Genomic DNA, 25,016 nt, shown 5'->3' on the forward strand with positions numbered 1-25,016 from the left:
TTGGACCTCAGTCTGGAGATGTAGATGTTGGGATAAACCGTTGATGCCAGTGCTACTACGGCGGGATCATGCCTTGTTTGGAAATAGGTCGGTCAGCTAGACTCTGCAGGCTGTGCTATAGGAAACCGGTTTGGCTGGGTATGAGGGCCCAGCTGCACCAGTGGGTCTGAGAGAGCTGGTGCTGGTGGTGCTATTGATGGCTGTGGGTTCATTTTGCACTCGCCTGCCTAGTAGGTTTGGTGTGTTTTATTAGATGTTGTGATAATGACCGTCAGTGGATGGCTTGACTTGCCTACATGCCTGTTCAGCCATGGTGGGGGTGTATATTATGTTTAATGCTCACTTGGTTTAAAACTTTTGAAGAGATATTGGCAGAAAAACAAATATTTCACAGATTTAATTTCTGTTTTCTGAAATGTGCAGTGATTCCAACACGGCCATCTTGTTATAGAGGTTACAAATAGCCCTCGGTGCAGTTCATGGATCAGCATGTTTCAGTAGGTTTTTTTTCTTCATGATCTAAGCTGTCCTGAAAGGTCCAGGTTTCTCAAGCCCCCACCACCCTCCCCCCTCCCCAAATACGCCAGCCACCTTGTAATGTGCTTAAGCTTTTTCAGCACCACAGTGTGGTGTTTGATCACAGGCTTTGGTTAAACTCCTCCGGTCACAAGGCAAGATCCCAAAGGCATCTGTGTGTGCGTTTGACTCTGCACTGCCTCTGAATCATCAGCCAGGATTAAATCTGCCGCAGGGTCTTGGGTTTTTACTTTGCCGATGCAGGATTCTTTGCGTTTGGACCACTTGTTCCGTGAGCCGAGTTGGGTTTGAGGTGCTTCAACTCACCGCGGTTGGTTCGCTGGTGCGGTTTTCTGCTGCTCTGATGAGCTGCTATGGAATGACAGATTGCACATTGATTGCGAGGTGTATCCAGCGTTCACCACGCCGCATCGATTGCTTCATCCAGCCAATCAATGAGCAGTGTAAATAGATTTGCGTGTGTTTTGCCATCTGGGCACGGCGGTGTTGTATCCGTGTTAATAAACATGCACCCGGGAGGATCACGCCACTGCATGGCTCCGACACACCTGATTGGACTTGGTAATTAACGGATGAATTGTGGGTGTGCTACGGCGGAGGAAAACATTGAAGTAAAACGCTACCACCCTCCACACTGCACGTTCCTGAAGCTCTTGTCCAGCGAAACGTGTCAGCGTTAATCATGTTTGTCAGGCCCCAGCAGACTGCACTGCAGATGCGTTTCCTGCAGTTACGCCCTATGCCCTGGGGAGCTTCTGGAGACTTTGAGCGGAGTGCAGAGATTCCGTGGGAGAGAAGCACTGCTAGAGACGTGGAGCTGTCCCAGCCGATGGTGCTCCACGCCCCCTCCACCCTCCCAGCGAGTCCCTGGCCTTGACCGGCTCCGTCTCTGCCTCAGGCTAAGCCTCTCACGCCAGTCGCTTCACCTAGTGTGATTGGCAGGAGACGTGGCAACGGGGGCGGGTCCTGCACTATGCTTCAGAGCACTTGTCCGTGGAGTGCATTGTCACTGATGTATCGTCATGGCCGAAGAAGGACGAACTGAGCTGGAATTGATGGATGATCAGCACCGGTGGCAGGATCATTCATCGATGAGTCATCACTGAGTTTGAGTCGGCGGTACACCATCGAAATGCATGACATCAGAAATAACATGTTATTACTGATGGCCATCATATCGTATTTATATGTTGTTTATGTTATTTCGTAAATATATTTATTTTCACAACATGAGGGGAGAGAAAGAGGGATTGTGGGAGAAAGAGGGTGCAGGAAAGAGCAAGGAGAGAAAATGAGGCAGTGGGTCGTTACGTGCCTAGAGGAAGACAGCAGAGGCTCCTGTAGGCAGGAATTAAATGCCACCACCGCTCTAATTAGTCCCTGAGATGGCTGCAGCCTGCTGGCCGGGGACGTGCATCCTTGTGTCTGCACCATCGACCACCTCTCCTTCATCCCCCATTGATCTCTCAATCACGTGCCCCATTCCACGTGTCCCTGGGCCCCTCTGCCCGAGGAAGGTTTGCCAAGCTTTCAGCCTGCTGTCTCCCAGAGCTTCGGTTCTTTAGAGCATCAAAGCACCAATTCTCGCCCTATAATCTCTTGGGGATTCATGGATGTTTTTGTGGGGAGATTAGTTGTACTTTGTACATCCCTAAACTAAACCCATTACAGTGACATGTATGCACAAACACGGCCCATTTTTTGGACCTTTCACCTTTATACCATTTGGGTTATTTTGGGCAAATTTCTCGTTTGCTCTCTGAAGTGCCAGAGTTCTACATGGCATTGTGTTCCAGAAGGTTCCACAGTTCTACACGACATGCTGCTTCAAAAGGTGCCACAATTGTACACTACATGATATTATACAAAATGCTACAGTTCTACAAGGTGTTGCAAACATGCCTTTCAGATTTTGGTCCACGTTGACATGTTTGTAGTACAGTACATGGTTGTTAAAGACCTGTGGATTCATGATTGTAATCTTCCATTCCAGCACATCCAACAGGTGTACTGTTGCATTAGGGTATCATTGCCTTGTTCGTGGCACCAGTTTGAGATGACCCTAACCCTAGCCTTGATGCATCATCATTATCATTAGCTTTGTGACATGATTCATTCTCATGGTGGGAGTACTCTGTATAAGACGGTAAACTGTGGTCAGAAAGGAACACACATCAGCAACAAAACTTGATGGGTAGCATTCAAACTGCTGGATGGAATTGGTCCCAGTATGTGTCTAGATGACATTGCTAACACCAGGACCCCTGCACCACTGATCGTGAACTGTTCACACAGGGCAGGTGTATTGATGTGGGAAGTGTTTTCTAGACACACATTGGGTCTCCTAATACAATTGTGCCCCAGCCTGCGTGAGTATCCTGTTGCCCTGATGGTTTCATGGAGCTTGGCAAATTCGGACCCCACCACCTGCATGTAGCTGTTGTAGTCCATCTGCCCACGCTTGGATGTGTAGTGCGTACTGAGATGCTTTTGTGTTCACCACGGTTGTGAGTGGTTGACTCACAGTAGCCCTTCTGGCAGCATGACCCATTCACCATCCTCTCTCAAGAGTTGTCTGTGGTCAAAAGCTCACTTGGAGGATGTGAGCATTCAGACTGCAGGGTAACAGATGGCAGGTAGGCTACGGCCGCACACCTCGAAGGTGTTTCTAATAATAGCCTTTTTTTTTTTTGCATTAACTGAAAGGTCACTGAAGTTAAGCATGAGTTTGAGCCTCTTTAATTCGACATGCCTCATTCTTCAACCCTGCTCAGTGTCTTGGTGGTTAGCAATATGAATAACTACGGTGACTAAGTGTGAGGACATTTGATTTTACAATTTCAATTTCTACTATTAGCCAGTGATTTGTGATTTAATCCAAAATCAATTTTGTTTTTGCTTGGAATTGATTTGATTTAGCAAACTCCAGAATAATTTGTCACTGTTTTAACTGAAAATTCAAGCTATGTGCTATATACCTGAAATAATTTTACATCATCTATAACCTTGTAAAGGAAAGATTCCTTCTTAATTTGAAGGAAAACAGTCCCTCAATGTAGATCATTTTCACTGTATTCTCAAATTCATATCTGAGACATTTCTGAGATTTCTCTGGCTCAGATGGTGCAGTGGTGCGCGGAGTACGTTCATTTTATCGCTTGCTTAGCTAAAAATACTTAATCATCCTCATGATGAATGAGTGATTTGTGGCGTCCCATAAAAATGGGTGAAGACTATGGGAGATTTATGTTGTAAACCTTATAGTCATCTTCCTCAAGGAGGAACCATGTTGAAATTCCTCTGGCAGAGATAATGTGCTGTGTTCATTTATGGCTTTTGTTTTCTCACTTGTGACCCCTACAAAGTAAATCACAACATTTAACTTTATCATTAAAGGTGTTCTGGTATGTTTTTAACTTATCTATTACCGCTGTTCTGGTATAGATTTTATGTATTCATTAACACTGTTTTGGTATGATTTTCACAATTCATGTTCCTTTTGAATCCTGAGCTTTTTCATTATCTTTGTGCACTCAAAAGTCTTATTTAATTTGATTTTTTTTAATAAGTGCTTTGTGGATTGAGACACACATTTCTAATCGTGCTGGTTGTAATTAGGAGTGGCAGGCCAGGAGAAACGAATAGTAATCTGTGGTTTGCTTTTACCAGCTTAAGTGATTAATTCCCACAGATTGGGCTTTTGCTGCATAATTAAATGGATGCCTCAGTGGGATTCCTGGAGCTCGCCCTGGTACTGAGAATCAGACTGGGGTGGATTTTCAAACACCCCCCATAAGCCATTAGAGTTACACAGTGCTGTCCAGCAAAATCTTCTTTTGAGCATAAAACGTGGGTTTTCGGACAGGATGACAGGATGCAAAGTGCAGGTCCTTCCAAACTGCTACACTGACAGCAGATAGTTTGGCTGTATTCTTAATGTTTGAGAACAGAAGTGTAGCCATCTATATCTTAACTGCTATTGTTTTATACTGCTTTGTTACTTTGTGTCGCAACTACATTTGGAGGGGAAACAGAATTAGGTTACAGTGCAGTCCTTTATCTTCCGCATACCTGAAGTGTCTCATGAATAATCCCCACAGAGATTAATACCTTGTACCAGACCCTGTCTCTTACACATATGCAGAGAGAGTCTGCTGTCAGCAACTAAAAGAGGCCCTGTGAGACTCTCTTCCTGAGTCAGCAGCTCTCGTGTGTGTGTGTGTGTGTGTGTGTGTGTGTGTGTGTGTGTGTGTGTGTGTGTGTGTGTGTGTGTGTGTGTCGGGGTGGGGGGGGAGGGTGCAGGCTCCTTACTTTGCGTCTGTCTGTTACTTTTGTAGAACATTTAATAGCATTTAAAAGCATTAACAACATTTATTTTTGTCTGTTTTTTCATTCTGTTTGAAACCAGCATTGTCTCGGTTATGAAGTTTCACAGCCAAACAAAATAAGGCAACTGACACTGGATATAACCAAAGCTATGGCTGTAAGATTAACCTTACCAGAGTAACCTCAACATTGACACACATTAAAACTGCTGTATTGTGAGGAGACGAAATTCTTTTCTTGACACTCTTGAGTCTCTGTTGCACATGCCGATGTGGGAATATCATGCAATTACTTGGTTCCCGAGAAGTTCTGCACAAACATTTGGGCCCTTTTTATAGATTACCATTAACTACTATTGACACCTATTGATCGTTGTTGCCTCAGAATCTGTATCAGTCTGCAGCACATATATCCGGGGAGTTCTGTGGCATATTTGGAAACTGGTGCAGGCATATGCAGTTCACATAAAGGCACATGACATGGGCAACAGCAAAACACAATTCATGTTTTATGCATTTATATGCGTACAAATACAAGGACGTGAAGTGCAGCAGCCAGTCAGTAAGTTCTGAAACACCTCCAGATATATGAGACATTGGCAGTCCTAGTAGTTGAGGGTTTTCAGCTGATCTGAGGGGCAATGTGATGGTTGAGCATAGTGAAAGGTTCAGCTGCCTGGTTTAGGTTTGGTTGCCTTTCCCAGAAAGAAGCTTCAGGGATAGTAGATAATATCCAGGCTACTGGGCAGGGGACTGGGCAGAGGAAGGGGTGGAATGCTGCAGTTGGTTTTGTGATTGGTCACAATTGGCGTTTGGGCCATGTGGGCATGGGGCCCAAACAGAGCACAGCGACCACTCCATCAGCAACACCTGCAAGAGCTACAAGAAAGAAGTGTGAGGTCGTGCACCTCAAGCTGTCTCAAAAATACACTAAGCAGACAATCATTGCGCTAATGGATCAGCATGGTGGTGTAAGGTTGCTAAATGAGATGCTAATGAGGAAAGGGGAAACGCACCTTGCACAGATGAAGCAAGACGGGCAATCCCTCTGACAGGTGTTCAGGTGACAGTTTCCAGAACACAATTTTCCTTATGATCTACATTTCTTATTTTGCCATGTAAAGGCCACATATGACCACCACATCACTGAATACCAAGGATTCACACGTACCTTTCTATGCCAGAGCTGGACTAGTGCTCTGTGCCTCACAGTGAGTCGGTGGACCAATCAAAACCTGTTCCACAAATGATGGTGCATAGCACCAGGACTTAGAAATCCATGCCTTGATTGAGCAGCACTGTTGTCCTGAAGGCCCTTTTTCAAACAGCCCTTCTCAGGATTTGATTGCAGTGCCCCGTTTGTCTCCTAACCCTCAAGGCATAGTACAGAGGAATCAATACTTTTGATTGACTTCCCCCTTTCCCAGCCCTCCGAGTGAAGGAAGCAGCTTTTTTTGCTGCTCTTACGTGGGCCTTTTGCAACTCACTTCCTCAAAATGGCTGTAACAGAGGGGAGATCAAAGGATAACGACTGTTAGTTCTCACCAAGTGAGGCTCTATTAATAGTCAGCTCTTATGGGGCTGCTTCTAGGAGACCCAGTAATTCTGCTGTTCTCAGACCAAAGCCAAACCAAAAGCCCTTCAGCGCTCGCTGGGCGGTGGGCGCCCCCTGCTGTCTGGTCCGCGTGCAGCTTTATGCGGATCACCCTGCGTAATGGCTGATGGGAGCAGTGCCCCTTTCACCTGCCCCGCAGGGGTGTGTGGACCGCACGTCCCCAGGAGGGCGGCGCTGATTGGAGGACGCAGAGGGCAAATGAGATCTGCAGGGGCCGTTCGGTGCCTCATCACTGATGAGTTTTGGCAGGACGGGCCGGCACAAGAAACACGGCGGTCGGCAAATCAGGAACCACAGATCGTTTCCCCATAAACTTTGTAAGGTTAAACATGAATGGGTTTTTCCCTTCTCAGAAAAGTAGTGTGTTTTCTCTGGATACAGTAACTCAATCCTGCTCTTGATTGTTGAACATTTGGATATAGGACTAGAATATTATGTATAACATATCACATCAACAAAGAATCACATTGGTGTGGAATTATAGGGTTTTTTTCTTTCTTGCCTTTTCTTTAACTAACTGCAGACTTCATCCAGTGGGGTCCTTTTTTTTACCCTGTATGGTTTTGTCCAGGATTAAAAATGTCCTTGGCAAAGAGAGAACTGTGCTGAAAATATCTTGAATGAAATGCTGCAATACTGCATGGGTGTGATCTCACTTCACATCAGACCCAGCAACAGAGTCAAAGCCTTAAGCTGGGCAGAAATGAGCTAAAGAACTGCTCAGCCTTCTCTGCATTGTGAAGAATAGGGGGATGCCATGGTGTAGACTGCAAAGTATTTGGCTTCTCTCTCTCTCTCTCTCTCTCTCTCTCTCTCTCTCGATTGCCCCCCATAGCCTCCTGCTGCACTACTGTGATTTTCATTAATCCGAGAGGCGGTCTTCCTCTACGTTGTGCTCTCTAATTGAGAACAAGCCCTGCTGAAGGCCCGTCTTGCCTGGTGACTGAACAGAGAAAAGGTTGGCGTGGCTGAGAGGCACACTTGCCTGCTCCTGGAGAATAACGTGGTGGGCCTGAAAGGCGCTGGGGGGGCTGTAGATTGACGGGGGCATTTTGCAAAGCCTGGTCAGACCTGCAGGTGTCGGCAAGTCGGAGAGATCGGGTCTCCCTGCAGCCTAATCGCAGTATGATGGATAAGAGCCAGTGACGGGCCTAATGCTCCCCCTGCCATGGCCTACAGCTGGCAGATAAAAGAAAAGAAAAGATTGCACAGTGGGGAAGAAAGTGGGGAAAGTGGAATGTGAAGCCATGGGAAATATTGCAATTTAGGAAGGTCTTTAGCATCACATAAAGCAGTTTGGCTGGCGCTGTCTGGTGGTGGCCTGCGTCGCACACTTCACCGGTGTACTTCATGAACTCGTTTTGTCGATGTCAAATCTAAAAAGTTGTCCTTGCCAGCTCCAGTTATTGGGTTGCTTGGGTTAATGACGTTGCTGAAAGACGTAGGGGAAACACCGGCGTTGGTGTTCATTTCTGCATGTCTGCCTCTCATTGAACATAAATGTCTCTCAGTCTGAGGCCTGTGTTTGTTCTGCAGCCTGTCGCTCTCTTGTTTTACTCCTCTAGAGATTTGCCAAAGAAGCACTCGCTCACTTTCTTGCGTCAGTATAAAGAGGGAAATCGCCATTCTACACAGGTAGACGCAGGTCTTCAGAGGAGGCGCCGTGTGCTGATTGCTGAGTGAACATCACGGGAACACTCAAATCAAAAAGCTTCTTCCAGGGGAGTTATGGGGTAAAGTTTCACTGCCCTTTGTTCTTGAATGAATAAATATCTTTTATCGAGACGGCAGCTGGTGTTTGGGGAGTTCAGTACCAGTTCAGACTGATGAAAAGCTCACTTGTCTTGTCTTGAGTTATTTTTGGCACTTCTTTTTGTTTATTAATTTACATATCTGTTATTTTATTTATTTAGTCTGAAGGTTTCACCTGTAGGTAATGGTAGCAGATGCACACTGTTCTGCTAACACCTCCACAGCCGAGCGAATGATGAAATGAGGATGCAATTCCCAGACATTTCTTCTCTCCACATTAAAAGAGACAGCTAGCTCTTCCTTTAAATCACAGCCTTTTCCCTCCCCATTTAAGCTGCAATGGCCTCCTCTAGCTCTACCCCAGAGACTCATTTCTTTATGTGTAAGATGTAAAACTTAAACACTCCGGTTCCATTTTTATCTAAATGTCTGTGTGAAATTTTCAAGGCTGGCAGGTTTTTGATGAAATCCTTGTTTTGTGCAAAGGGCACTCCTGAAGTGCCGTGTGCCGTCATGTTGGGGCAGACCATGGGCTGTTGAGCCCTGGCACTGAAACATGCTCCTCCCTTTTTCCCATGGTGCCTCTCTGCCACAGTGTCTGACCTTCATGTTGATTCTCTCAGCTCTCACACTTGTCCCGTACGTTTCTCTAAATCACATGCTAGAGACTTGAGTTGCCCCTGATTGAAAGTACACCGACGCTGTCGACAGCCGCAGTTTTTATAGCCGACGCTTAGGGAAGCCGTTTAAAGGCCGTGCCAGGTTCCCGCGAGCGGACCAGAACTCGTGAACTCAGCCTCTGTGTCGAACAGATTTTTGTTTTATGAGCGCAATCAGGAAGTGCACAGGGCTTCTCAATCACGTCTTAATGGGTGATGAGGGCCAGAGCCAAAGAGCTCCATCAGGCCTTACTGAAGCGATGGCTCATGAATGCCTGAGTTAGAGGGAGATGTTTTGCAGTGAAGATCAATGCTTGATCAGGATCCAAATGAAGTTCTAGTGCACAGGACGGGAGCCCTAACCCAAGTGATGTGTTTTATTGCTGCATTGTGACTTGGAGGGAGTCAAGGATGGACATTCACACCATTGTCCACTAGATAAAACAGGCAGCCCAAGAAGCAGTGCATTCTTTCTTTATAAAGTTCCATCTGTGAGAGCAGAGACGCCTTCACCAGTTAGTGACGGTCTTTTGGACCAGGACCTCATCCCAGTGAGCGATACTATTGAATAGGGAGTACCATAGTTCACACGCATGAATTTCAGACACCATCTACCACACATTTTTTTTTTGTCTTTCTTGATACAATTACTTTTTTCTGCTTTGAGAAATTCTCTTGAGAGGAAACAGACCATGCTTCTGAGATCTTGTGAAAATTCAGCAGAGGGAGAGTGTGCCACGTTCATGGAGGTCTTCTTTGTAGGTCTAAGTTGCTACAACCAGTATGTCCTTCAATATATTAGAATATATTAGAATGTGATTAACATTAACATTCACTGGTGATGATGCCACAGTTTCATTCCATAATATTATGTTTTAATATTTTCTACATTTTAGAAATGGGGAAAGTATCAAGCCAACTAAAATAACACATGCGATAAAATGTATATTAAACAAATATAAATTTCAAGAATCTATATAACTCCTGAATATCATTAAAAGTTGTCAGTATTTAGTCATTTTTTATTGTTGTATTTTTTAATTGAAGTAAGTTTGCCAATAAGACATACGTAGCCCTAGGCATGTGGGTCTATTAACATGGCTTCTCTCTCTCAGTAATGCTTTTATCTAGAATACATATCTCTAAATATTTTATTAATACACTTTTCATATTCGTTTCCTGCTTCAACCGCGTTTAATTTTGATTGCGGTGACGTGATTCCTCTGCAATGACTTTGCGCTCCAAAATGTGTAATTAACACTGTTCAGTGTTTTAAGAACATTATTACCTTACACAGTCTTTTCACCTTCCTGAAGTGACCTTCAAGACAACTAATTTAACACTTAGCACAGCTCTGAAACTGATAACAATGCAACTTGGCTGGCTGTGCAGCTGAATCCATCCGTAGGTTTCTGTGTGCAGTCTCTGGGTAGAGTAGATATGTTCACTTCCCTGCTGGCCTCTTGATCTCTTCTTGCACTGCTGAGTTTCTGACTGTGTCTGAAATGCCATCTTTTTACTAAACACTGTCAGATTTGTCACATACACATATAAGAAACATCACAGACACATTAGAACTGCATAAGGTTTAGTGGCCTTGTAAATCTTCCATACATGTGTGTTCCTCACGTGTGTGTGTGTGTGTGTGTGTGTGTGTGCTCCTCACGTGTGTGTGTGTGTGTGTGTGTGTGCTCCTCACGTGTGTGTGTGTGTGTGTGTGTGTGTGTGTGTGTGTGCTCCTCACGTGTCTGCTCCTCACGACGAGTGTGAGATGAAGAAGCTAGAAGGAGACAGAAATGACAAACTGGAAGAAGGAGGAGAGCAGTCACAGGATTCTTTCCATCATGTTTTTTTTTTTGTTTTTTGTTTTTTTTTTTTTAGCTCATCTTTTTTTGTGCCAGTACTCCCACCCCACTAGTCATCCGTCGAGCTGCGTGCACCTGTCTGCATCTGCTGTTGCTCTACTGTGTAAATGACTGAACTGAATTCTGACTGGTTCTGAACTGCACTGCTGTGAGGTGTATTTTATTTTTTAAGAGTACTCAACAGGCAGGACTGATGGATGTTTTAACTGTGCATGATGTGCAGCAGAATCACTTGTGAGGAAGCTTTTGAATATTTACAAAGCAAAGTTTACATCTGAATGTAGTCTAAATTGGCTCCTTGTGGGGGATTTGCATATGGAAACCTCACAGAAAGCAGCTGGCCCTGCAAGGGGAGGGCAGCAGAATGTGAAGGGTTTCTTGGGGCCCATGCTGAGGGGGCCGGTGAGGGGCCTCTGTAGGGCCCATGCTGAGGGGGCCGGCGAGGGGCCTCTCGGGGCCGCTGTAGGGCCCATGCTGAGGGGGCCGGTGAGGGGCCTCTCAGGGGCCAGTGTCCAGTGCATCACGCTGCTGGTATCAGTGGCTGCTGAGAAGTCATTGCAAAGAGCTCACATGCTCATTTTTGTCCTGAATGTACCATTACTGGGCCAAGCTTGAAGTTACCTACATTTTAAAAAATAATTATGGTAATAACAGATAAGAGATAACACACAGAGTTGCTAAGCCAACATGTTTAATAGAGGTGTGCCAAAAAACCGATTCATATATCAAAAATCGATTCTCATTTACTACGATTCAGAATCGATTTTAAATGTCCCAAAATCGATTCTAAGTCGTGGTGAAGTCTCGCGTTATGTAATTACAAAATTACGCGAGACTTTATGCAGCATGTTCTGGGACACACTCATGCGCGGAAAAGGTTCAAAACACATGGAGGAAAGAGATATTTAACCTGTCCGGTCTTCATTTAAGGCAAAAATATGGGTTCATTTTGGTTTTTACCGAATGCCGGGGAAGACCGAACTGGACACAATGTAGCTCATGTGCAAGGCTTGTGTAACGCGGTGAGCACGGGAGCGTTAATATAGAGAAGGGTGAGAAATAATATAGAGAAGGATGGACCCAAGTGCCGGCTCGCAAGAGCAAGACGTTTGACACTCGTCAAATGTATTAGCGAGAGGGAAATGCGCACAGCGACCCAGAACGAACAAACAAAACAACACGGAAGACTCAACGCGCAGAAGAATAGAAACCAAAACCGTGAGGGCACGGAGTAAATAGAAACAAAAAACCAATGCGGAAAATACAACGCGTGAAAAATAACACTCAACCGTAGTGAGACGGGAGGAAGAAAGAAAACAACAACTGTAACTAAAAAACAGCGCGGATAAATGCAACGCAAAAACGAAACCAAGGACACCAGCAGAAGTAACTGGCAAAAAACGCTGCAGCAAAATAAAACCCTTCCCAAAAATAAAGGCAAAACGGATAGGAAGACATACAGGATTGGGAAAACGTGAGATGGTTCAGGAAGCGACGCATGAGATACTCGAATAAGTAAAGAGAAAGCATAACAGAGAGAGGTGGCGAGACACCATTAAACGATAAGCAATCACAGAGAAAGCAGAGACTGGCTGAGAACGTACGGTTACGTCGGTTTAGTCTGGCACTGACTCTGGTGCCCCTAGCGACGGCTGGGGGAACTGCATCCGAGCCAGCCCTGACAGCTCGCAAAATGAAGCTCAAGAATTTTGGTAACAACAAAAACCATTTTATTTTACCAAAGCACTTAATTTTTGTTAATTAAATGTGAAAGACACTTAATTTTCTGTATTTGTCGTTCTGTCTTGCAAAGCAGACTGTAGTAGATCATGCAGATTTTATAGACTGAAGCAGACATTTTTATAAATCAAATCGTTTTTTGAATCGAAAATCGTTTTGAATCGAAAATCGATTTTTGAATTGAATTGTGGCCCCCAAAATCCGAATCGAATTGTGAGATAGTAAACGATTCCCACCCCTAATGTTTAACATTAACTATTTCTCTAGCTTTGTCTTGATGTAAAATATTCTAGGCAGAGAGACTCTCAGGCATGTGAGCTGCTTCCTCATTACCTATTCACGAGAGGGGCATCTTCCTCCTTTAGCCTAATTAACTCCCATCAGACTGTGCTTGAAGGAAAACGCACAAACTTCACTTGTAATTAGGCGTCCTCTCCTCAATATCACCATCAAAGGCTTAATCACCTGGAAATGTGTTTGTGGCAGAGAGTGAGCAGGTTGTTTTTTCCTAATTAAGCTCACACACCCAAGCGTGCTGGTTGGTCTAGAAGAACCCACACACATCTGAACACACACACAATTTCTGTTTCATAACCACCTTTCGTTCAAAGAAGCTTTCTTCCCTTCTTTTGTTCTCTAGCCAGCACAAGTCAGACAAAAGACAAGGAGAGAGAGAGCGAGAGAGAGAAGTCAAGCAAATGGGGTAGAGAGAGACAGAGACAGATTACCAGAGAAGGACAGATTATGAGAGAGAGACAGATTACAAGATAAAGACAGATTATGAAACAGTGCAGAGTAGCAGTGTCTGGTAGTCAGCAGCACAGGTCTGGAGAGAGCGGAACCAGAGCCGTCTGCCGGCACCTCCCCAGGACAAACACCTCAGCTCGTGTTGCACCCGGCTCCCCGCCCGCCCCGTGCTCTGTGCTGCCGACACTCTCTTCCCGTCCTGTTGGCTGGCTGCGTGGGGGAGGAGCTACAGGCTGTGGTTGCCATGGAGCCTGGATAGGACCCTCGTGGCCAGCAGACAGCTGAGACGGAAGGCTGTCAGGACTGAGAGTGATGCATGGAGGCTTGTTAAGGGTTGATCAATATTTTAAGTTGGTTATTTTATGCACTGGCGAGTATGTGCGGCAGAAGATGGATGTGTCTATTACGGGCGTGAGCTTGGGGTAATTGCCATGCTGTGGGAGAGCAGGGCCCCAAGCAGCCAGCGATACAGACGGATGATGGTGAGAAGCCTTCGCCATACTGCTGCGATTGTGTTCCCTCACACCTGTGCACATCAGTGGTGAAGTAGCACACACATGCAGTAAGTCTGAGCAAAGCTTGGGCTACTTTACACATGTAAACGCCTCCCGTTGGACGCCTCCCATTGGATGCCACGTTTTCCACATGTCATTTATTATTTTCTGTTAGGCTCAATGGAAATTGATGTATGGCTTCGGCCAAAGCGATGCGGCAGTGATATGCTCCAGATCAACAGAAGGAACAAACAATGTGTGTGCCCCGCGCCCCAGAAACCATACAAAAGGACAAACGGTGAATCAGACGCGTAGTGTAGTGTGCTGAGTGCTCAGAATGAATGTCTTAATGTGAACGTGCTGTACGGCGTCGAACAGGCCATGGTCAGCAGTTCTTCTGACTCGCTGCACATTGGGAAGACGCTGACGTGAGGCTCCAGGCGTTAGTGAGAGCGTAATACACCTGAACACTCGAGAAGACCCTGAACGCTTCTGCCCAGGGCACAGATACAGCGGGCATGCTTTGATGGGCTTTATAGGAGGAGATGCACTTTGGCTGGCTGTAAAAAAAAAAAAAAAAAAAAAAAAAGAAGAAGAAAGCAGGAAAGAAAGAAAAAGTGTCCTTCACACACATTTGGGTTGATGCTTGTTAGGTCTGCTCTGGCACGAATGTGTCCACGCTGAGGAAGAACGACTAATCTCTCCAGAGTTTGTTGTAATGGCTCCTGGCACCAGGTGCCACGGAAAATCGAAGTAGTTCAGAACAAATAAAGAGCAGATGGCTCAAGCTCGTTCACCCCTGCATCTCTTCTGCTTTTTCATTCCAAAACGGAAATTATTTAAATCTGCATGGGCTGTGAAGAGGTTGTTTTGATTTGGGGTTGGGCTTTTCAGAGGGCAGTTAAACAAGACAGTTGAGTGAGTACCATTCACACTGTGAATCTCTCGGCACTGCGTGGAGCTTGGAACTCATCAGTGATGTTTTGAGCAAAAGAGTGTGTTGCCCTTTGTGATGAATGTGGTGATATGCGTGCGTGATTTTCCCTCCATTGACACTGTTTCAGTCTGGCAGCTCATAGGCGGCTGGACCTGTTTTGGCAAAGATAATGAACCATGAAACAGAAATGTGTTCTGAGGTCAAATATGCTGCAGGAAATTCACAATTCTTTCTTTTGATTTTCATATATTGTATTGTATATTGTATTAAATTATGTATTCCACGTTTCCCACCATTCCTTTTGTGCTATAGCTGAGTTTATCTAGCCGCAGGCACTTCATACATGTTCTGTGTAGGAGAAACAACAGAACAGACCTGGCAGGTTAAGGGTGCCCACGTGCACACGTGTTTATGTGGTGTTCATGTGCAACTGTGGTCTTCTCGTAGGAGTCGTGTCTCGTTGAATGGATCTGTGAATCCTCTCCCTCCTGGACATTCTCCTCCACTGGTAGGCCCCTTAAGACCAGTTGAGGCTAGTTTTGTTCTCAAAGCAGTGATCTCAACCCTGGCATTAGCATCCATCTGAAGGCCCTCAGTGGACCCCGAGGAGCTGTGAGGAGCTCTTTAGTGTAGATGTCAGCAGGACTCCAGAGGAGCATCGGTTTGGGTTGCGGCCTTCACGTTACCACGGGCAGCACGGGGGCCTGTGCGTCTCAGCCAGCTCTGACTGCCCATAAATGTCCACGTTAAATCAACAGTTTAAGAAATTCAGGGCAGCGTTTTTGTTGTTGATGTTTCGGCAAAGCGTAACAGATTGTTCTTTCCTGGCTGGTGCTTGATGGATCTGTATTCCATGGAAATGCTGTCTAAAATCACACATTGTACAAGTGTGTTCTTCTTAATTGTATGTGTACCATAATATTATGCAGTTTTGGACAAAAATGTTAGGGCACAGCCACTGTGCGTTGGCATTCTGGAAGGATTATATATTACACACACACACACACACACACACACGCGCACACACACACACATGCAAACAGAAACCCATGAGGGGGTTTTCAACTGCTTTATTGCTTACACAGTCCGGAATTACCTGGGGTGTGTGTGATTTACTCCAGTATGTGTTGCAAAAGCCCTTTTGACAACTTAATGCAGCCAATTGACTTATTACACCTCAGTAGTGAAGTCCATAAAACTTTGTGGTGATGGTTGGCCCATGATGGCCAGGTTGCAGGTCTGGGCGCGCGGGCCCCGTCTGCTTGATTTCCGCTCGTTCTTTTTCCGTTACTGGAACCGTTGGTCATGCTGCTGCTCTCTAAGCAGGACTTCACTCTGCTCACACGCAGAAGGGCGCGGGGCGGCCCCACACCTCCAACTCGCCCGCACGTCCCATCTGCCCCCTCACTCTGCCTTTCACACCCCGCATCCTTTCAGCGGAGGAGAGAAATGTGAAGTTAAAAAGACTGCAGTGTTAAATAATGTTCATCTTTTAGCCTTAGCTTTTAGCATATTATACAATGGATTGTGCATTGCACCTTTTTTCTACAAGTCTACATTGTTTATCAAGTCCTCTCTCTCTCTCTCTCTCTCTCTCTGTCTCTCTCTCTCTCTCTGTCTCTCTCTCTCTGTCTCTCTCTCTCTCTCTGTCTCTCTCTCTCTCTCTGTCTCTGTCTGTCTCTCTCTCTCTCTCTCTCTCTCTCTCTCTCTCTCTCTCTCTCTCTCTCTCTCTCTCTCTCTCTCTCTCTCTCTCTCTCAGAGCGCACTATAGCCAGGCATGAGGTACGGGAGGTGGAGCAAAGACAGACGTATGACGCCATTCGAGAGACGCCGGTGCTGAACGACCTTGACGAACTCATCATCATCTACAACCGTGTGCCCAAGACGGCTAGCACGTCCTTCACAAACATCGCCTACGACTTGTGCTCCAGGAACCACTTCCACGTCCTGCACATCAACACCACCAAGAACAACCCCGTCATGTCCCTGCAGGACCAGGTGAGGAGAGACCCGCTTCACCAACATGGTGGAGAGAGTGCTGTGGTGGGCGGAGGACAGGACGGAGCACTTTGAGAACTGCAGAAGCCCAGAAGCAATATACTAATTACTGATCAAGACTGTGACTTGCTCGCACAAACCAGTATACCCACGCAAATCAGTTGAATATTTGAATACACTCAAATACTCTAAAATATCCAAATATAGTCATTCGTTTCCATCCACTCACTCAAACGTGAACATGCAGGCAGTGATTATTTTTTTGTATGGAATACATGATAGTGTGCTATTGTTATGTATTTTGCTGTAGTGTACCTGTCAATTGGACTGTGGTTTTGAGTGTGTGGTGGTATTTGAGTGTATTGGAGTGTGCAGCTATTTGAGTGTACATGTGTTCGGGTCTGTTACTGCAGCTTTGGCCCTGGCTTACATCACGGCCACACTTGAGCAGCTGCAGCCACAGAGCTGCAGATTTGTCCTCCGTGTCTGTAGGCTGCAGGCAGCTACGCCTCCCTGCACATACGCACCTCACAAGCAGCTCCGTCCTGCTGCGTGTTTACAGCCCGGCTGGGAACCTATAGGAAGTATGCAAGTAAGATTGTTTGCGTTCCTGCTGCAGTAATAGCAGACCGTTTTGCCTACCCAGCCCCCACCTGGGCTTGGCCACCTGTATCCTGCCACTCATTGTAGAGGCGGTGGGGGTGAGTGGCACGGGGGTGGGGGTGCGCTGTGGAATTCAGCAGTGGCACGAGTGTGTGTGCATGCGTGCCTGTGCGTGCGTGTGCAGTAGTGCATGTGCATGCATTTGTATTCACGTCGCCACTAACTGGAACACGGGAAGTAAATGCCTCAGAGCATAAAGGGAAGGTGATATTTGCTGGCGCTATTACCAGGGTAATATGTCGTGTGGGTGTCAAGCTGCCCCCCCAGAGGAGTCCTGCCAGGGGCTGGAAGATGAGGTGGAACGATAGATGTCTGAGGAGAAATATGGGGGAGGGGGGGTGCGCATTTCTGTTTTCTGGTTTCTTATACAGTAATGTACATACACATGAAATGAAATGTATGTATTTTAATGTGTTATAGGGTGTTATATATGTTATAGGGTATTTTGTGTGTGTGTGTGTGTGTGTGTGTGTGTGTGTGTGTGTGTGTGTGTGTGTGTGTGTGTGTGTGTGTGATTCACAGGTGAGATTTGTGAGGAATGTGACCACATGGAAGGAGATGAAACCAGGCTTTTACCACGGCCATGTGGCCTACCTGGACTTCTCTAAGTGAGCTCCTGCAACTGCCCCTGTGTGTGTGTGTGTGTGTGTCCTGCCCCTTGTGTGTGCGTGTGTGTCCTGCCCCTCGTGTGTGTCCTGCCCCTCGTGTGTGTCCTGCCCCTCGTGTGTGTCCTGCCCCTCGTGTGTGTCCTGCCCCTCGTGTGCGCGTGTGTGTGTCCTGCCCCTCGTGTGCGCGTGTGTGTGTCCTGCCCCTCGTGTGCGCGTGTGTGTGTCCTGCCCCTCGAGTGCGCGTGTGTGTGTCCTGCCCCTCGTGTGCGCGTGTGTGTGTCCTGCCCCTCGTGTGCGCGTGTGTGTCCTGCCCCTCGTGTGTGCGTGTGTGTGTGCGCGTGTGCGTGCGTGTGTGTGTGTGTCCTGCCCCTCGTGTGCGTGCGTGTGTGTGTGTGTGTCCTGCCCCTCGTGTGCGTGCGTGTGTGTGTGTGTGTGTGTGTGTGTGTGTGTATCCCACAACACTACTCTGCTACTAGTTCTGCACCATCATTCTGGCGCCAGGCAGGAGAACCTCAGCTGGCTGCTGGATTGATCCTGATGCAGGCGTGTCTGGGTGCTGCTGCACTGCTGAACAAGTCCAGCGTTCACAGCGCCACAACACCAGGCCATGGCGGCTCATATAAGGGATGAGCTTTCTTTCAGGGAGCATTGCTGCACCCTAGTGGCTCATTATGATACTGCAGTACACCTAAAGTTCATTACAACATAAAATAGAAAATGGAAATAGTTATAAAGTTATCAAAAAATGTTGATTTTTTTTGGTTGTTTAAAAGAGTGCTCAGTAAATTCAATGTGGTGTGGCACATGTAGTGTAACACCTCTCCTGTACATGTGTATTGTGCTGCAGGTTTGGAGTGCGGGGGAAGCCTATATATATCAACGTGGTGCGAGACCCCATCGAGCGCCTGGTGTCCTATTACTACTTCCTGCGCTTTGGAGACGACTACAGGCCCGGCCTGAGACGCAGGAAGCAGGGGGACAAGAAGGTGAGTGTCCAGGTCAGGGGCTCGAACAGCTCAAACACTAAATATAGTGGCAAAGCAGACAGACAAACGGCATGAAAGGGAGAAGGAGGGAGACGGAGAAGCTCAAATTGGAAGGGTGTTTTGCTCGCGTGTGTGTGTTTTCAGTCATTTGTGCCTGTGTTTGTGCTGTGTTGCAGACATTTGATGAGTGTGTGTCGTCGGGCGGATCAGACTGTGCTCCAGAGAAGCTCTGGCTGCAGATCCCATTTTTCTGTGGCCATTACTCCGAATGCTGGTAGGTGTGGCCATCACTTGCCACCTAACTCCTCCCCCTTTCTTCATCTTTCACCCAATCACTTTGCCAACTTTTTGAGTTTAAATGATTGTAATGTACACATTTCTGTTTGAACACACCTGTCCTGTTATTGTGTGTGTGTGTGTGTGTGTGTGTGTGTGTGTGTGTAGGAATGTGGGCAGCCGTTGGGCTCTGGAGCAAGCTAAGTATAACCTGGTGAACGAGTACCTGCTGGTGGGGGTGACTGAGGAGCTGGAGGACTTCATCATGATGCTGGAGGCTGCACTGCCTCGCTTCTTCAGAGGAGCCACTGACCTCTACCGTACAGGTCACACACACACCTAGATACACACACACACAAAGGCCTAGCAGCAGGAAATTACACACAAAGTCAGATATAGGTGACTGAAGTAAGCCACCTAATCAGTGCGCATGTGGGGCTAGTCAAAGTTTAAATCCGGACCAAATGCAGTGTAGCACAATTAGTACATTCGCTTACTCACCTGCGCGCTCTCTCTCTCTCTCTCCTCTCTCTCTCTCTCTCTCCTCTCTCTCTCTCTCTCTCTTTCTCTCTCTCTCTCTCTCAGGTAAGAAGTCCCACCTGAGGAAGACGAGTGAGAAGAAGCCTCCTACTAAAGAGTCCATCTCTAAGCTGCAGCAGTCGGACATCTGGAAGATGGAGAATGAGTTCTACGAGTTTGCGCTGGAGCAGTTCCAGTTCGTGCGTGCCCATGCTGTGCGGGAGAAGGACGGCGAGCTGTACGTCCTGACTCAAAACTTCTTCTACGAGAAGATCTACCCCAAGGTGAACTGAAAGTGCAGGGGTCTGTGCCCAGCACTCACCTTTGACCCCTGACCTCGGGGAACGGCTCGGCTGGGACTGCGGAGGGCTCACACATCAGCCCGCCGAAGAAGGCGGAGCTTGTCTGGGCGCTTCTATGCTGTATCTGACCTCCTCGGGCTGAGAACACTGGCTGCCTACTGTATATACATATCCTGGTTAATGGTGCAGAGACGGAGAGGTTAAACACGCCCCTGGTGCTCAGTGGCGCCATCCCCTGGGGGAGGGGTGGCAAGCCATGTTCTCTCTGCAGTGGTGACTATTTTAATATTTTGGAGTGCTCTGGTGAGAATCTGAGCCTGGTCTTCTCTTTCCTCAGCTTTTGTGACAGCTGAGACAAATTTATCACATTTTAAACAACATACTGAAATGAGCAGCAGAATTTTCATAATTTGTTTAGATTTTCATATAGAGAGATAGAGTAATCTGTTATTCTGTTTTAAAAAAGGGAAACTCAACAGGGTGAAAAAGGGACTTAGTTTTTTTGTACCAGACAGCGGCACATTAAAAGCACCTTCTCGTTTTACTACTATGTGATGTTGTCATTGTTCTTAACTTTTATTCTGCATTGTGTACATTTTGTTGTTTTTAAATAATAGAACACCCTGTACAGTGTTTACAGACCTTAGCAGAAGTATTAGAACTTAAATAAAAGATGGTGAAGTGGTACTCAGATCTGTACATATATTTACACAAACCTATTTTATGTAATTGGACCAAATGGTTAGAAGACAAAGTAGTAGATATTGACCATTAGCGATAGTGTCCAGGCACTGAAATAGTTTGTGTCCGAGTGAAATGATAGATAGAGAAAAAACAAAAAGAGCTCAGTTGGGAAGTATAACTCTTCCCACGCATTCGTTTGTTTTCTTTTGATCTTTTTTTTTTTTTTTGTAACTTTTCTAAAGTGATCTGTCATGCAGACTAATCCAGTGAGCTATCCACTGAGGACGATGAAGGTCTGACTGCCTTTATCCTTGTGGCAAGGGGCGTGAGGGTCCGTGGACTATAACCGAAGTCTTTCTCAAGCACTTGATGCTGTTAAGCTGTCAAAATCCAGGCTGTGGTTGACATGGAATGTCTCAGCGCCAGTCCTAGTGGCAGTAGCTTTGGCTTTGAAGGGCTCCATTCGAAGAGTTCATCAAAAGTTCTTCTTTCCCCCAGTGGTTTTGGCTGGATTTAATCCATCCTAAATATAAGAGGTGTTCAGTACTAGGAAGAGCAGATGCTGAGAGAGCCTGTCAGTGCTGCCCTGGACAGAAATGATGGCAGCAGCCTGTTAAACTCATGTAGGCTCCTTGGTCTCCCAGAATGTGACATGCTCACACACTCAAATCAACCTTAGTTTCACACTCGATAGTGCCTTCAGAACCGAACGCTCAGCATCCATAGTCCCAGTGGTTCACGATCTCCTGCCTCCTCTGGCTTTGGGCTGCCTTCTGGCTTATTTTGGATTCATTTTCTTATTGTCCCATTTGTTTTCTTGGTCAAAATGGTCTTTAAAGCATTTCAAATAAATCCTGAAATATCATTGATGGAACATCTATGGAAGTGTTGTGCTTCTTTTACACACAAGCTAAAACTACTTTAAATCACCAACAAAGCAGGGTTGTAGAAGACTACACCAGTCCTCTGGGTCAAACAGCACTGTCTGAGCTGTTAAAGCTCCACTCCATGGTGTCTCGCGTTCCCTGTAAACCTGTGTACTACATAACGTGAAGACGGAGAAAAGAGCAGCATTTTGTAATCAACAGTGCTTGATGTAACTGATTGGGCATTTTGTCTTCACCTTTGACCCCTAGGTAAAAGGAAGGGTGGAAAACCTGTAGAAGCTCAGCTTCTGTGAGGAGAAATTAGCTCTGTGGTTAACTATAAATCCTGGCCTGGGTTTAGGTGCAAGGACCAGAGTCAAGTTCTTCTGCTGATGCTCTCTTCCCAGTTCAGCGCAGTTGTTCCAGGTCCAAACACTTCCATTTGTTCATGCTGATGTTTAGCAGTGTTAAGGATAAACTGCCAGCATGCATGAACCTTCCTAGGGTCCTACTGGGTCCCCTGTTGTGGGTCCCATGTTGTGGGTCCCCTGTTGTGGGTCCCCTGTTGTGGGTCCCCTGCTGGAACTCAGCCATGTGTAATCCCGTGTGTAGCTGTTATCTTTGTTTTTCAGTAAACATGTTTTTGTTGCTTTCTCCTTGCGTTGGGAGGCTTGTAAACAAGCAGGTGAACTTCATGTCCTCAGGCAGGTTAACGCGTGTTACCGAGCGATCAACCTCTTGGCTGTGTGTCATTTTATAACGTCAGGCCCACTAATGCCACTTGACTCAAAGGTTAACATGCGTCCCTGCTTCTGTGTTTAGGGATCACTGCTCTTAAAGAGACAGGGTGAAACCTTGGGGTGGGGGCAATTAGGGGTTACTGCAGGTGGAGTAAAGAGCACGTTGATGTGCCTTGTGTTCATGAGCAAACTGGTGGGGGGGGGGGACGACACTTTTCTGGAGTCCTCTGATGGGCATAAATGGAGCTAAACGACGGGTGTCCGTTGGTCCATGTCGGCCGTAAATATTGGCAGACGTTTAAAAGGCTTGTGAATGAAACGGCCATACTGCAGCCGTGGAAACCAGGCATCTGTAAGCCTGGTAGGCTTCCGAGGTACATGGGATGGTCCCACCAATGGGTGCTACCTTCTGAAGCAGAGTTTATATAATAGGATTTATTATAGACCTTGAGTTGTTCTGCTGGAAGCTGCAATATTGTTTCAGCTGAACAGGCCATTTTTATGAGGGCTCAGGTTTGACCTGTGATATCCTTGGTGTGGTTGGATGGTGGAGATGTGGTGGTTTTTCTGGTACTTGAAGTTCGTTACACAAGAGTCCAAAACTCAGACTCTGTTTACATCATTCCTCATGAAGTGTTTGTACTAATATTGAGCGTTATCTAAAACTTGGCTAACAGCTGGGTTGGGAAATCAATGTATGTTTATGCATATATTTTTCACACACTTTAAAAAATATAAATTTATAGTTCATTAAAATCCAGCTACTTCAAACAATGTCAGATGGTCAAACTTCTTTAAAATGCTAATAAATGTCATATATACTTTAGTTCTTGGTTATGGACTCATACATTCAGGTTTTGGACAACATTTTAGTGCAGAAGTCTATTTATTCTCCTTAATCCACAAAGGTGGTGGTGTTTTTTGTTGTTATTGTTATTACATTTAATTGAAAAAGGGAAATTTCAAGGAAATATGAAGAGCAAAGGTGGAATTGTGTACAGGGTTTAATCACGGGAGCTTGTCCACTGAGATCAGCATTCATCATGGCAACACCACGGCAACCACTCGGATGCCTTTGGAGCTCCAGCCAATCAGGCGCATCAGGACTGCAGGCACACAGAGTATATACCCAAGCTAGAAAAAACGTAATTAACCCCCACCCCACCCCCTTTTGTGTTTTTTTTCTGTTTGTTTGTTTGTTTGTTTTTTTTGCTGCAGGCGTACTGGAGCATTGTTTCATTAACCAGACAAATACAGGCTGATAATTACTACTTCTCAATTTAAAAAGCCTGTTCCCCATATTGATTGTGACGAGCTTGAAGGTTAATTGGAAGTGGAACATTCCACAGCATTCACTGTTTGCACTGACCAACAGACTTTTATTTCTATCTACTTATAAGAGTGAGTTTGGATTTCTGTTGTTAACATTGTACTGAAGCTTTGGGGAGGTTTAGACATTAATATTTTTACATGATTAAGTTTGTCTGTTTTTGCTCAATGCTCAGAACATTGGCTTGATAATCTATATAACCTTATGTCTGATAGCACTGGTCTAATAGGTTTTTATGGTTTATGTTCTGTGAACTCGTTGCCTTAACTGAGCTGTGGGTCCTTGCTGTGTCCACTAGAGGGCGAGCTGTGCTCGCCAAACCCTGGCCCAGATCTCTGCGTCCGCCCAGCAGGATGTGTTCACCAAGGCCCATTAATGCACCTGTACTAAGCCAAATGGAACAAACGAATGGGGCATTACCATTAAGAATACAGATTGCTCTATTAGAGCAGCAGTGGCTCTCAGCTCTGGTGGCGACTATAAATAAGACTCTTTACTCTGTCCCGGGCAATTTGTGGCCCTCTCTGTGCTCTTGCATCATAATGACACAGTGCTGTTTAATTCACTGTGAGCAAATGGTGGTCCAACGATGTGAGTTTTTGTTCCAAAGGACAAGCAGAGCTTTCCTGAGATACACCCCCCCCCCCCACCCCCCCAGCCACCGTGACCTGTGCAAGAACAGATCTGACCTGCACCGGCAATTTCCACGTCAGTCTGATAAAGGCCCAGCAACGAGCTAAACAAGCTAATTGGCATGTTTGAGTGTCCCTGTCTGGAGGGAGATTCATAATACTTCTCTCGTGTTGGGCTCGAGTCTTTTTAAATTCACCCTCCTCCGTATGAAGCGTTTTACATGTGGCTGTGGGGTTGTTCCTCTGGCTTTGAAGCCTGTTCCGTTTCCTTAACAGCACCATTACACAGTGGTACTTTGCCCACATAAATAGCCTCTAAATCAGGAGGTTATAATGACCTCATTTAACTAATGAAGTCTGGCCGGGTTTGACAGCCATAACCTTTTGGAGCTGGGACAAGAATGCCGTCTCTCCCGCGCCCGTAGGGGAGCCCTGGGCCGCGGGAGGGACAGAGGGTGCGGCAGACTGAGTCTGCTGCTCCACAAAGCAAACAGAGCAGGCAGGAGAAGCCGTGACCCCCCGCCCTGCAGGACAGAAGGCGGGACCTCGCAGCTTTTGGCTAAAGGGAGTCATTATGTCCTGCCACGGAGACGCACGGCGTCCTGTGGAAATTCGCCGCTCCAAATCGGACGGCTGGGGAGAGGAGCGGAGTTCAAACGCCAGGGCGAGCCAAGCACAACCAACGCGCTCTTTCCGAACTTCACGCAGGCCGACCTCCCTGGGCAGGCGGGCTGAAAATAG

At 46.3% G+C, this 25,016-nt stretch overlaps 1 protein-coding gene across 2 annotated transcripts in view; it reads left to right on the plus strand.

The window, feature by feature from the left end:
* Window positions 1-20,570, plus strand: part of hs2st1b (heparan sulfate 2-O-sulfotransferase 1b) — a 48,615-nt gene extending 28,045 nt beyond the window's left edge. For both annotated transcript variants that reach the window (XM_076990460.1, XM_076990461.1), the window contains 6 exons: window positions 16,431-16,669; window positions 17,855-17,940; window positions 18,788-18,926; window positions 19,103-19,200; window positions 19,371-19,528; window positions 19,788-20,570. In XM_076990460.1, the coding sequence (XP_076846575.1) occupies window positions 16,431-16,669; window positions 17,855-17,940; window positions 18,788-18,926; window positions 19,103-19,200; window positions 19,371-19,528; window positions 19,788-20,014 (947 nt within the window). In that variant the 3' untranslated portion in view covers window positions 20,015-20,570. The remainder of the gene's footprint in view (window positions 1-16,430; window positions 16,670-17,854; window positions 17,941-18,787; window positions 18,927-19,102; window positions 19,201-19,370; window positions 19,529-19,787) is intronic.
* The last annotated feature ends 4,446 nt before the right edge of the window (window positions 20,571-25,016 follow it).

The sequence above is a fragment of the Brachyhypopomus gauderio genome, unplaced genomic scaffold, assembly GCF_052324685.1.
Source record: "Brachyhypopomus gauderio isolate BG-103 unplaced genomic scaffold, BGAUD_0.2 sc75, whole genome shotgun sequence".
Taxonomy (NCBI): domain Eukaryota; kingdom Metazoa; phylum Chordata; class Actinopteri; order Gymnotiformes; family Hypopomidae; genus Brachyhypopomus; species Brachyhypopomus gauderio.